Source organism: Salmo trutta, chromosome 15 (genome assembly GCF_901001165.1).
Source record: "Salmo trutta chromosome 15, fSalTru1.1, whole genome shotgun sequence".
Classification (NCBI taxonomy): Eukaryota; Metazoa; Chordata; class Actinopteri; order Salmoniformes; family Salmonidae; genus Salmo; species Salmo trutta.
In genome coordinates, this window is record NC_042971.1 from 11,630,177 (window position 1) to 11,643,301 (window position 13,125).

General features: G+C 41.3%; 2 protein-coding genes across 11 annotated transcripts in view; both read right to left on the bottom strand.

The window, feature by feature from the left end:
• LOC115148485 (actin filament-associated protein 1-like 1) overlaps nucleotides 1-3,172 on the bottom strand; it is a 35,153-nt gene extending 31,981 nt beyond the window's left edge. For all 3 annotated transcript variants that reach the window (XM_029690404.1, XM_029690402.1, XM_029690401.1), the window contains exon 1: nucleotides 3,017-3,172. In XM_029690404.1, the coding sequence (XP_029546264.1) occupies nucleotides 3,017-3,074 (58 nt within the window). In that variant the 5' untranslated portion in view covers nucleotides 3,075-3,172. The remainder of the gene's footprint in view (nucleotides 1-3,016) is intronic.
• A 106-nt stretch (nucleotides 3,173-3,278) lies between these two features.
• The window catches only part of LOC115148486 (actin-binding LIM protein 3), a 131,775-nt gene continuing 121,928 nt past the window's right edge, over nucleotides 3,279-13,125 (bottom strand). For all 8 annotated transcript variants that reach the window (XM_029690407.1, XM_029690406.1, XM_029690411.1 and 5 more), the window contains 8 exons: nucleotides 12,236-12,300; nucleotides 11,436-11,601; nucleotides 7,212-7,244; nucleotides 6,547-6,605; nucleotides 6,314-6,374; nucleotides 6,195-6,202; nucleotides 5,798-5,878; nucleotides 3,279-5,645 (listed from right to left, as the gene is read on the bottom strand). In XM_029690407.1, coding sequence (XP_029546267.1) covers nucleotides 5,532-5,645; nucleotides 5,798-5,878; nucleotides 6,195-6,202; nucleotides 6,314-6,374; nucleotides 6,547-6,605; nucleotides 7,212-7,244; nucleotides 11,436-11,601; nucleotides 12,236-12,300 — 587 coding nt within the window. In that variant the 3' untranslated portion in view covers nucleotides 3,279-5,531. The remainder of the gene's footprint in view (nucleotides 5,646-5,797; nucleotides 5,879-6,194; nucleotides 6,203-6,313; nucleotides 6,375-6,546; nucleotides 6,606-7,211; nucleotides 7,245-11,435; nucleotides 11,602-12,235; nucleotides 12,301-13,125) is intronic.

Consider the following 13,125-nt stretch of genomic DNA (forward strand, 5'->3'; position numbering starts at 1 on the left):
AAACATTAGGAACACCGTAAAACTGGCGGTATGTCAGCGTACATGCGCCCAGCCCCCCACAGGAGTAACTAGAGCGCGATGGGACAAGGACATCCCGACCGGCCAAACCCTCCCCTAACCTGGACGACGTTGGGCCAATTGTGCGCCGCCTCATGGGTCTCCCGGTTGCAGCCAGCTGCGACACAGCCAGGGATCGAACCCGGGTCTGTAGTGACACCTCAAGCACTGCGATGCAGTGCCTTAGACCGCCGCGCCACTCAGGAAGCCATTTCGGATACACTTGTACAGTATGTGTTAGTGGGGCGCATATCTTTCTTGTGTTATTATGTAAAACAACGGTTGTTGATGTGTACAGCTACATTTCAGATCCGTTTGTACGTTTGAAGCTTGTTTTACTAGGGCTCTAGTTAAATTTGAAATGTCCCATCAGGCATGTCATCCAGGAGCCGCGCCTGAATGTACAGATGTAGCAATCTGAGCCAGTTTGCTACAGCAGAAAAAGAATCCTGCAGCAACAGGAAATGTGAATTATTATGTAGATGATAATAAATGGCCATTTTTTTGCAAATCAAGTCTGACATTTTACAGTAGAAATTACAAACTTTAGAAGCCTTTTTGAACCTCAAATACAGTACAAGTTTGCATTTCCTGCTGTGCATGAAAATTCCTGCAACAACAGGATGATCAAATTAAGATGTGGCATCTGTCTTCCCTGTGAATCTGGTGAGGTTTTCTTTCCCTTTTCAGAGACATTTGTCATTCAAGTTGCTTGCTTTATTTCCTGTTAAACCATGTTAAAGTACCAGGTCTTGCCCTCTTTTAAAAGTTTGCTGGTCTCTGGTGTTTATTATTATTTATAAATGAATCACAATAATTATTTTTGCATTTTGGGTAGACAACCGATAATTAAAATGAATTGTGTGGTCATCTTCACAAATCAAGCCAGTCCTCCATGAAAGCAATTCAATTTGTACTTCTCTTAGCAACCTAACGCTTCCACCCAACTCTCCTTGAATAATTGCATCTCTCTGAGAGGGCTATGGTGCAATGCTCATTTGAAAACTTTTCCAACAATCCCAAAACTTTGATGGCGAAATGGGCTAGTGACCAAAATATTGTGAAAACCCTAATAAAATAATACAATTATAAACCATTCCATGGCAGTCATACATTTTTCAATAAAAATATGAGAAAACATCTCTATATGTAGTGTGATTAGTGACGTTTACGATTAAACCCAACTTTATTACCATTGCAAAAAACTACAGTGTGTGTTTGAGTCTTTTACCATAGAAGACCGTTAGAGAACATAACATTGAAACCGTTAGAACTGCTGTAGCCTGATGGTTTGCTTCTTCACCAGGAACTAATCCAGACCTTTTTTAAGGGAATAAACCACACACACACACACACACACACACACACACACACACACACACACACACGGGCCGTTTCCTGGACAGAAGAAAAAATAAAAAACTGAATTGCTTTCATGGAGGACATCACGAGATTCACAGGGAATACATTATATAGTATGAAAAAGCAATACTCCAAGCCACAGCTCCATACTACTTGTCAGACATAGAGAACTGATACTATATACTGGTTGTTGGGGTGGGATTTGGCGAGGGTGTGGGGGGCCTGTGGGTGGCTTTTTTCTCATTTAATTGGATTCCTCATGTCTTATTCAATGGCAGGAAGAAGTTTGGTCCAAATCGGATGTTTGGTACTATATTTATTGAATATTATATGAATCCTATAAATTAAAATTGCCAATTTGGGTGCAATCAATTAGCTTAATTTCTCAGAGATCAAATTATATTTCAACAAAATAATGTCTTAAACAATTTCAGCACAATCTGAGATGTGGATGTCGAAATCCTCTTTCTTGTGCTTTTTGAGGTGGAACGACCCTGTGGGAACAGAATGTGGGCCAAGACTAAAGGCTCAAACACAAATGTGCAAAGACAGTACAGGGAATGTACTGTAGCTAGAACATACCATTGCGAAGCACATTAGATATGCAACATGTACTGTAGGTCACTGAGCAATGCGTGTCTTTGTGCTACGGCTGCCTATTTTGTGAATGAGTTATTTAGAGGGAGAGAAATTATAATAATTTCCATTCAGCTGCGCATGTAAACACACACAGGCATGCTCGCACGCATGCACTCTCTCAAACACACACACACACACACACACACACTGGCTAGAAACAAACAGCATGCATGGTAAGTGTTCTTTCCTGGTGTTTGTTGGGGCACAAGACGGACTGGCATCCTGGATGCGGAGTAAGGTAGTTCGTTTTCACGGCCTGGCCTTCAACTAGCAGAGCACAGAAGGTAGTGAGAGGAAGGGAAAGACTAGGAAACACTGATAAAGGTCAAGGTCCATGACAATGATGTAGAGTAGGAAGAGAGGTGGAAAGGATTCATTATAACACAGAAATAAATACAACTGTTTTCTACTAACTAGTCTTACCTTTTTTCTATTCAAATTGGATCAAGAAGTAATACCTTTGTATCTACATGGAGATAATGTTGTATTGTTATGTGTAGGCTATTTGAAACTTCAATTGATTTTATTTTTCTAGTCGTTAAAAAAAAATGATTATAGTCCTCTGATAAAAAATAAATGAACATTTAGGAAATAAATATTGAATTTCTCCGTCCACCACAAAATACAGTGTATTGCTATGCGCAGAGAAGAAGCAGAGGCAAGCCAACACAGCGCGCTTCCACATCACATACTCCAGCTCAGCTTCCCACAGGGACTCTGTTAGCATCAGATTGCATCACCCCGCTGAAACTAGATGGATTAATGCGTGTTCAACTCACACAGCATCTATGCACCGACTTTACTGCGATATGGCATAGCCTAAATCAGACTAATCTATCATGTTAGTAACAGAGAGATAGGGATAGAGATATGTCCAAACTTTCCTTCAATAGTTACCAATACTAGTTTTCGCTATTCATTTGCATGCCATTATGGTAGAAATAGGACCGTTACTTACAGTTATCGCTACTGGTATCCATGTGTGTTTTCCAAGACGGTTTTTCTTTGACATTCATTGATTTTGGACAAGTTTGCGCTGCATTACACGATTTATCCCCCCCATGCGTGGCGTAAAGTGACACAGAAATGAGGCACAACTGCGAGTTCACCTCATCTGCTCGCGCTCACAGGGACCTAAGCGAATATAGAGCGAATCCTATTGGCTGCTGTGCTACTACACATGATGACATCACCTTTGCACAATCAACACAAGACATTTATCCACATGTAAACTGCATTTATTTAAATACAATATATACATCATGTATTGGACAGTAGGTCTGACAGGGAAATAAATAATAAGCAGATGGCTTTGTACAGTTACAAAATTAAAACATCAATGTAAAAGTCGCCCAAAGCTTTTTGAATTAATGTCGATTAAAAGATGAGATTGTGAATTCTGGAAGTACTGTTTGTACATTATTGACAGTATTGTTAGTATTGTAAATGTCTATGATATCTTGTGACACACACACACACACACACACACACACACACACACACACACACACACACACACACACACACACACACACACAAACGAATCAATAAAACAAACAGCCATTACGAAGATGGCAGTAAGAGTAGTTATACTAAATGACTGCTAGTCAGTATGACTAATATTACAGTCTGATAAAGGCAGTGCTCCATACACTAACAATCCGAACCATTATTTCCTCTGACACAACCTCATAACAGACCATTCAAATAAAATTGAAAAGAAAAGACACAGTTTTGCATGTATTTACTAAGAAAGAAAACAATAGGGACAGAAATAAAAGTGGAAACAACAGCAAAACAAAAGGGACAGAAATGGTGGGGGGAAACAACGGGAAAACAAGGGACAGAAATAAAAAGGGAAACAACGGGAAAAGAAACAGGAAAGAACGAAAAGGGACAGGTTTGCATGTATATAATGTACCAACAATATTGGATAATCTATTGGATAACTACGAGTCACCTCTTCAAAAACCAACAGGAGAATTCTTAGTTCTACTGTATGTACACTAGAGTGTAAACTTTAGCAGAGCAACCCTGGTTATCATTTGGGACCGGCGTCAACACAGACCAATCAGGACAATTCCATCAAATCAATTCCACTTCAACATCTACAAAATTCCCTCACCCCGATTCCTTCCTTCCTCACATTGTACTGTTAAGGGAAGATTCCATTTAACCCCTTCGAGTTGTAATCTAAGTCAGATCCATATCACTAATTCATCTGTTATCCAGACCTCTGGTCACCAATCCCTCCAATCCACCTTCTAAATATGTATTCAGAAGCAGTTTAGATTCCATGCTATTCATTTCTATCTCTATTCATTTTCTCCATCTCTATGTGTCGAGTTAGAATCAGGTCAAGTCTCCCCATGACAAGTCACTCACAGGTCAGCTGTTATCCTAAATACAATCCCAGCTCTAAATACAATCCCAGCTCTAAATACAATCCAATATCCATTTATAACATGGTATTCCATTACTGTAAATGACATGCCCTTTGGTTCAATTGAAATTGAGAGTACTAAATAATCCAGAACTCCCAATACTTACATTGTTCAGATCTATTTCATCAATTTAGTATAGTAAATCTATGAACTTTCAGTACGTAGGCAAGAGCCTGGTCTCATACTCACACGGGAACCATTTCTGGAAACATGCATTCAGTCTGTTTATGCATTTTACAAAAAGAATAAAAATCATCATTTCTTAACATAATAACATTACTTTGGCTTTTCAGTAAACATACAATATAATCCACTCATTTAATTCAACTGTAGGCTACCGCAATATATCAGTCTAGCCTTTCGCTCCGAGGTGAACCCTCGCTCTATAAAGAAATAACGTTTTAGTCTCACTGTTAAAAAAAAAAGGCGGCGGCGAATGAAACAATATGTTTAGAGTAAAGGAAGCAAAGACAAGGTTAATCTGGTAGCGCGTTCTGTTTGGACAGTTTGCTGATGTTCTCTTTCCTGCTTGACCATAAGGCAATGTCTCAGAGCTTTCCAAACCTGCAGCCTACAAGAGGCTTCAAAGATGCTATAACCTCATGACATGACAGCCATAAACTATAGTTAAACTCCTAATAATAAAACAAACACATAATACTGAAAGCATAGGCAGAACTAGCATGGTCTAGGCCTCTCTGCAGATTTAGGTTTCTACGGACAGACATAGCTTGGGAGGAGTAGTAGTAGGTTAGTCCTCTTTCGCCAGAGAGATATTATTGATGTATAGACTCAGACTGGATGGTTTTCTCTGACCCAGAGCATGTGATGGAACCATAGAACCAGAGAATTAAAATGGATTATATGTCTATGGCTAGAACCGTGCTGGTTCTAGTTCTGGTTCTGCTGTGTCTCTGGCCAGTGTGGCGGACTATCCAGACTAGTTATTATGGCTCTCAGTGAGGACTTAGGCGTCTCTAACGTTAAGCCCAGCAGGCTGCTACACTGAGCTTCTACACGCCAGTCCTTTCAGAACAACCTGACTTGTTTCTTCAGCTCGTTTCTCTTCCACAGTGCCAGCCGGTCAAAGTCAGCCATAGTCATCCTAAACACCCGGTAGAACTCCTCAGGAGACAGGTGGCGCTGGCAGAGAGAGATTAAACACATATGTTAGTGTTGTTGGAGTGACATTGTCATAACCATCTCAGAAATAGAACTACAATCGACTTGCTCCATAGTGTGTAAAGCGAGAGGTTTTCATTACTTGCACGTTTACAAACCTGAGAGAAACTCACCTCTAGTCTGGCTCTGTCCACGTCATTGGGGGGCTGGTTGCGCCCCCTTACGGTGACTACCAACACGTCATATGGGTAGATCTGCGGGAGGAGTGGCACACTGTGGTTATGAGCAAAACGTTCAACGTGTTTAGATTTTCACACCGGATGCAGACTAAGCAACGGCGCCCATCCTATTGCCAATGACTCAAAGACGTTGCCTGTGTCATACATTCCTCTGAAGTACAGATGAATGACTTCCTCTCAGAGCCACAGCAGCAGATCAGTAGGAAGACGCTCTCACTGTTCCTTTCTTATTAGGCTCAATTTCCTCTTTTCTGTTCTAGAGTTCTCTACTGTCCGCTTATCTTTGGTTTAGTGATGGTCAGTTTGTTACTGAATTTGCATAACATCTTACCTTGTATTCTGTAGAAAAAGAGAGAAAAAGAACTGATCAGCACATTTATACATATTCTCATTGGTTATGTATTTTGTATTCAACTCATGATATTGAAAGGCAAACCCATTTTTGCTAACCTCTGATCCCCCAGTTCACTACATTGCTGCTTTCGTACTGGAAATAATCCGCACTCTGGGGCTGAAAGAGACAGACAACAAGTACAATTATTACCCAAAGCCCACATCAGGCCATAGCCACAAGTTATTGGTCTTGAGCTGATTTGGATCCACAGGGCCCATGTTCAACCCCCACGCCCTGTGACACCCCCCACCCCCCTCATTCGTCACCCCCCCACCCTCAGTGAACTCACCCTGTGCAGTCCGTTCCTGCCGTACCCAGGCAACGAGGATGACTTGGCGATGAAGGAGTCTGGAAGGGAGCAAACACAAGCATCCCTGCCGTTCAGCCTGTGAGCTACAACACACCCACACACTGGGTCCCAGCAGAACACAGCACACATCAGTGGAAACACTCAGTGACGGATGGGGCAATTAGCATTTCTAACAGAGAACACATGCAGATCTGTATAAGAGACAGCAGGGGGCGCTAAGAGCAAACACAATGGAGAATCCCTGTCTTTCTCTCTGTCTTTTTCATTTACGGGCAATGACATTACAAAGAAATGTCAAAGCCTGTATCAAAAGCCATTATGCAGCAGAATATGTACTGTATCTTACATTTTTATTTCATTGTTATTTTTAACCTCTTCTATGCAACATGCATGATTTGTAATCCTTGTGTAAACAACTATGAGAATAATTGATTTCATTAAAATGGCATTTGTTGTCAAATGTTGATCATTGTAATCATTGTAATATACATTGTAATATACATGAATCAATCAACATCAGATGAGTGACATGGCTAAAGAGCTCATCCTGCCTACACTGATATAACTGTACTGTGCCCTTGTGATGACCCTCAGCGCTGTACAGACAGACAAGGCACAGCAGGACACTGAGTCACATCACTCACCACTGCCTGCATTGTAGTGGGATCTGGTGGGAGCTGCAGAGAGAGCAGTATATAGGTGGAGACAGATGGAGACAGAGAGAGAAAGAGAAAGACAGAGAGAGAGAGAGAGCGAGAGCGAGCGAGCAGGGGGGAGAGAGGGAGGGTTGACATGGTTAGATACAGCCTCTGCTTGTAGAGGTGCATGGTTAAGTGTTCTCATCTGGTCTCATAAAGATCCTATAACGGTTTCTCGACGGATTCTTAAAAGGCCCTCCTGATACAATCAGTCTTGAATCCAGGGTCACGACAATGATGAAAGATACCAAAAACATAGCAGCTGCGGTTCTCAAGTTTGAGAGAAACAATGTTCTAGGAGCTATAGTGTGACACAGCTTCTCATGGATTACAGTGAGGATGGAGAGACGGAAGAGGTCTGTACGAACAGTGCCAGACAACAATGCCACTGTTTGTCCTAGTAGGACTTAACACATCTAACAAGGACTATAACAAGAATACAAGAGATATACAACAAGGAGGACTTAAATAAAAGTGGGTTCAGTGAGATGAATAACCATTTCATCTCCCAACAATATGTGTATTAACGTGTGAGTCCCAAATGGCACCCTATTCCTTATTTACAGTACCAGTAAAAATTTTAGAACGCCTACTCATTCTAGGGTTTTTCTTTATTTGAACTATTTTCTACATTGCAGAATAGTAGTGAAGACATCAAAACTATTAAATAACACTTGTCCTCTGCAGCAGAGGTAACTCTGGGTCTTCCATTCCTGTGGCGGTCCCCATGAGAGGCAGTTTCTTGAAGAAACTTTCAAAGTTCTTGAAATGTTCTATATTGACTGACCTTCATGTCTTAAAGAAATTATGGACTGTTGTTTCTCTTTGCTTATTTGAGCTGTTCTTACCATAATATGGACTTAGTCTTTTACCAAATAGGGCTATCTTCTGTATACTATCTTCCGTATTGGCTCAAACGCATTAAGAAGGAAAGAAATTCCACTTTTAAGAAGGCACACCTGTTAATTGAAATGCATTCCAGGTGACTACCTCATGAAGCTGGTTGAGAGAATGCCAAGAGTGTGCAAAGCCGTCATCAAGGCAAAGGGTGGCTACTTTGAAGAATCTCAAATATAAAATTTATTTAGATTTTTTTACCACTTTTTCTGTTACTACATGATTCCATATGTGTTATTTCATAGTTTTGATGTCTTCACTATTATTCTACAATGTAGAAAATAGTAAAAAATAAAGACAAACCCTTGAATGAGTAGGTGTTCTAAAATGTTTGACCGGTAGTGTAGTGCATTACTTTTGACCATGGGCACTGGTCAAAAGTACTGCACAATACAGGGAAAAGGGTGCCATTTGGGACGCAACCAACAGTCAGGTTAAACACCCAAATCAATGGCTCCTTAAGAAAGTTTTCATGTGCATCACATTAGTCAGTGTGGCTGGCTGGTGCTGTTGCTGGTTGTGTTCTCACTTTCCCCAAAGAGAATGACAACATCCTTTAAACATGGCGGCAGCTTTAATGACTCATCAATAAAACAGGAAGAGGGACATAAGCCTTCAACTGGAGTGGGGCGGTGGGGGAAGTCATATGCATGTACGCCCTGCAGTACACAACAAAACGCACATTCTCCCTCTCGCTCCTTCTCGCTCTCTCACTCTCGTTTTCCACACCCTAACATGTAAACATACACTTAATGTGATGAGTAAGGAGAGAGGAGAGAGATAGGAGAGAGGAGGCCCGATGTTAAGTGTGCACATCCTTCATCAGAGCAGCCAGAAACACATGGTTACCTACGACACAGTCTCAGCTCTACGAGGATGTGGACTGATTGACATCTCCAGCAGAGCACCGTTTCCTCCCTGCTCTGCTCTGCTCTCTACCTGCCTGTGCATTATCATTAGAGATGAGAGATGATAGATAAATAGGGTCAGTTGGTCGCAGTGTATCAGATTTCTCTCCCGTGCTGGCTTCGTATGCAGTTTAATCATGGAGAGGGGCTGAAGGCCAAGGTTGTGTGTGTGTGTGTGTGTGTGAGTGTGTGTGTGTGTGTTGGGATGCGCAGCATTGTGCATGTCTTGCTACAGTGCTTAACAAATCACATAAAACGTTACATGGACACTTTTTGAATGACTAACCCGTCCTCCGTCCCCCATACATACAACATCTGTAAGGTCCCTCAGTCAAGTATTGAATTTCAAGCACAGATTCAACTACAAAGACCAGAGAGCTTTTCAAAGGCCTCATAAAGAACGGCAGTGATTGGCAGATGGGTAACAATAAGAAATCCAACATTAACTATCTCTTTAAGCATGGTCAAGTTAATACATACGCTGTGGATTATATATTAAACCACCCAGACACAAAGACGCAGTTGTCCTTCTGAACTGGGCTGCAGGACAGGAATGAAACTGCTCAGGGATGTTACCATGAGGCCATTGGTGATTTTAAAACAGCTACAGAGTTGTTTTGATGGTAGAAAACTTAAGATGGATCAACAACATTGTAGTGATTCCAAAATAATAACTTAAATGACTGAGTGAAAAGAAGAATACAAATACACAGAATAAAAATATTACAAAACATGCATCTTGTATGCAACAAGGCACTAAATTTATACTGCAAAAAAACACAACAAAGGAATACACTTTTTGGCCTAAATGCAAAGCCTTATGTTTGGGGCAAATCACTGAGTAAGTGCCTCCTTATTTTCAAGTATGGTGGTTGCTGCGTCATGGTATGGGTATGCTTGTCATCGGCAACTACTGTGGAGTTTTTCAGGATAAAAAGGAAACGTGATGGAGCTAAGCACAGACAAAATCCCAGAGGAAAACCTGGTTCAGTCAGCTTTCCACCAGACACTGGGAGATTAATTCACCTTTCAGCAGGACAATAACCTAAAACACAAGGCCAAATCAACACTGGAGTTGCTTACCAAGAAGACAGTGAATGTTACAGTTTTGACTTAAATATGCTTGAAAATCTATGGTAAGACTTGAAAATTGCTGTCTAGACATGATCCCCAACTTCTTCACAGAGCTTGAAGAATTTAGAAAATAATATTGTGAAAATATTGCACAATCCAGGTGTGCAAAGCTCTTTAAGACTTATCCAAGAAGACTCACAGCTGTAATCAGTGCCAAAGGTCTTTCTAACATATATTGACTTAGGGAGCTGAGTACTTATGCAACTACTATATTAGTTATTGATGTTCTATTAATCTTTTTTGTTGTTGTTGAACTTTGACATTACAGAGTATTTTGTGTAGATTTAAAAAAAAGGACAATTAAATCAATTTTAATCCCATTTTGTAACACAATAAAATATGAAGAAATCCAAGGGGTCTGAATACTTTTGCAAGACACTATACAGAATGTTCAATTACCTCTGTGTGTGTCAAGGTGGGTATGTTTATGTGCTGCAACTTGAAGCTGGGGCCTTTGTCTCTCCCAGACTAATTCATTAACAGCAGGAGAGGACACAGCAACACCTCTCTCTCTCTCTGTCTCTCTCTCTGTCTGTCTGTCTGTCTGTCTGTACAGAGACAGATATATTAATTGCCAAAGACACAGGGATGGAAGATCTGACCACATATCAGGTATGGCAACCTGAGGGGGATCTCAATCACAACAACACAGCGCACTTGAATTTATACACAATCTTGACGTACAGGCATAACTTCCAGGTGGTACATTACATGGTGTCCATCCCAAATAACAACCTATTCCCTATGTAGTGCACTACTATGGTCAAAAGCAGTGCACTATAGAGGGAATGGTGGCCATTTGGGAGGCATATATTATATTTTTGGACCGCTGAGTCACTATGGAGCGGCTCCTCTCATAACAGCATTTGTCAGTCAGTCAGTCCATCAGAGGCTGGGATTTAACTGACTCATCTCCCATCTCTCTCTGGCTCAGACCCCTGGCACTCTGCCCTCCTCTCACCTCCACTGCTGCTGAGGAGCTAGCTAAGGACGGACAGGCACACCTTCCCCATAGCTATTCATATAACACCAGGATCCGGATGAGCAATGCACATGACAGAGCAGAGAAAACAACTGGCTTGTCAAATATTGCCGACACTGAGATTCACAATCTAGCCTCAATGCTATGTCAGTGTGGATAAAAGGATGACTGATGTTTATGGACCGGTGTTTAGCACCAGTACTAAATCTTTATCAGAGCTGTAATATAAGTGGATAATGGTGTTCTTACATCCGTTGACAGTGTTGTTGTAGCCCACGTTGTGCAGGGCCTCTTTGCTGCCGCTGCGGGAGTTGCTACGGGAGTTTCGGGCGCTGCCCCATGGGTCATTGTCATAGGAACCCGACCTAGCTTTCATCTCCTCCTTCAGTATCATACGGCCTATACCACCTTGGAGCTAGGGAAGAGAGGGGGAGGGAGAGAGAGAGAGAGAGAGAGAGAGAGAGAGAGAGAGAGAAAGAGAGAGAAAGAGAAAGAGAGAGAAAGAGAGAGAGAAAGAGAGAGAAAGAGAGAGAAAGAGAGAGAGAGAGAGAGAGCGAGAGAAAGAGAAAGAGAAAGAGAGAGAAAGAGAAAGAGAGAGAAAGAGAGAGATAGAGAAAGAGAGAGAAAGAGAGAGAAAAAGAGAGAGAGAGAGAGAGAAAGAGAGAGAGAAAGAGAGAGAAAGAGAAGTGAAAGGAAAAGGAGAGAGGTAAAACAGACAAAGAAAGAGAGGAATATGGCCTGACCAGTACAATATGAATAATGTCTGGTGCTGAAGACTGTTTAGCCCTGTAGACAACGTTCATGAAATATTTACAGCCTTGTTTTTTTTACCCCACAACAAACAAGCAATGTTGAGTAATGCTAGTCTCAGAGATATTTACTGAATCTTTCTGCATTTCAAATCTTTTAAAGAAATAAAACATTCTGAGAAATCAATAATATGAAATAAAATGTATATTGCTATGATTTCCTTTTTATTGGTCCACACCTTCTCAGTCACAAATACAAATTAACAATATTTTGAATAGGATTTATTGTGTCATACTGACCCTGTTAAGACTTTGATTCCATCCATCCTCCTCTCCACCTGAGGAAAACCTCCGAGCACGAGTAGCTGAGATGAGAGAGACAGAGAGAAAAATCAACATTTCTAGCTAGGTTTCCATCCAATCGGCGACAGACTTTCATGTGAATATAAAAAAAATCTGCATAAAAACAATATATATATTGTTATATTGTTGTATATACAAACAATAGTACGCAAGTATAAACACCATGGGAGCACGCAGCCGTCATACAACTCAGGAAGGAGACGCGTTCTATCTCCTGGAGAGGAACGTACTTTGGTGCGAAAAGTGCAAAACAATCCCAGAACAACAGCAAAGGACCTTGTGAAGATGCTGGAGGAAACAGGTACAAAAGTATCTATATCCACAGTAAAACGAGTCCTATAACGTCATAACCTGAAAGGCCGCTCAGCAAGGAAGAAGCCACTGCTCCAAAACCACCATAAAAAAGCCAGACTACAGTTTGCAACTGCACATGGGGACAAAGATCGTACTTTTTGGAGAAATGTCCTCTGGTCTGATGAAACAAAAATAGAACTGTTTGGCCATAATGACCATTGTTATATTTGGAGGAAAAAGGGGGAGGCTTGCAAGCCGAAGAAAACCATCCCAACCGTGAAACACGAGGGAGGCAGCATCATGTTGTGGGGGTGCTTTGGTGCAGGAGGAACTGGTGCACTTCACAAAATAGATGGCATCATGAGGGAGGAATATTATGTGGATATATTGAAGCAACATCTCAAGACATCAGTCAGGAAGTTAAAGCTTGGTCGCAAATGGGTCTTCCAAATGGACAATGACCCCAAGCAGACTTCCAAAGTTGTGGCAAAATGGCTTAAGGACAACAACGTCAAGGTATTGGAGTGGCCGTC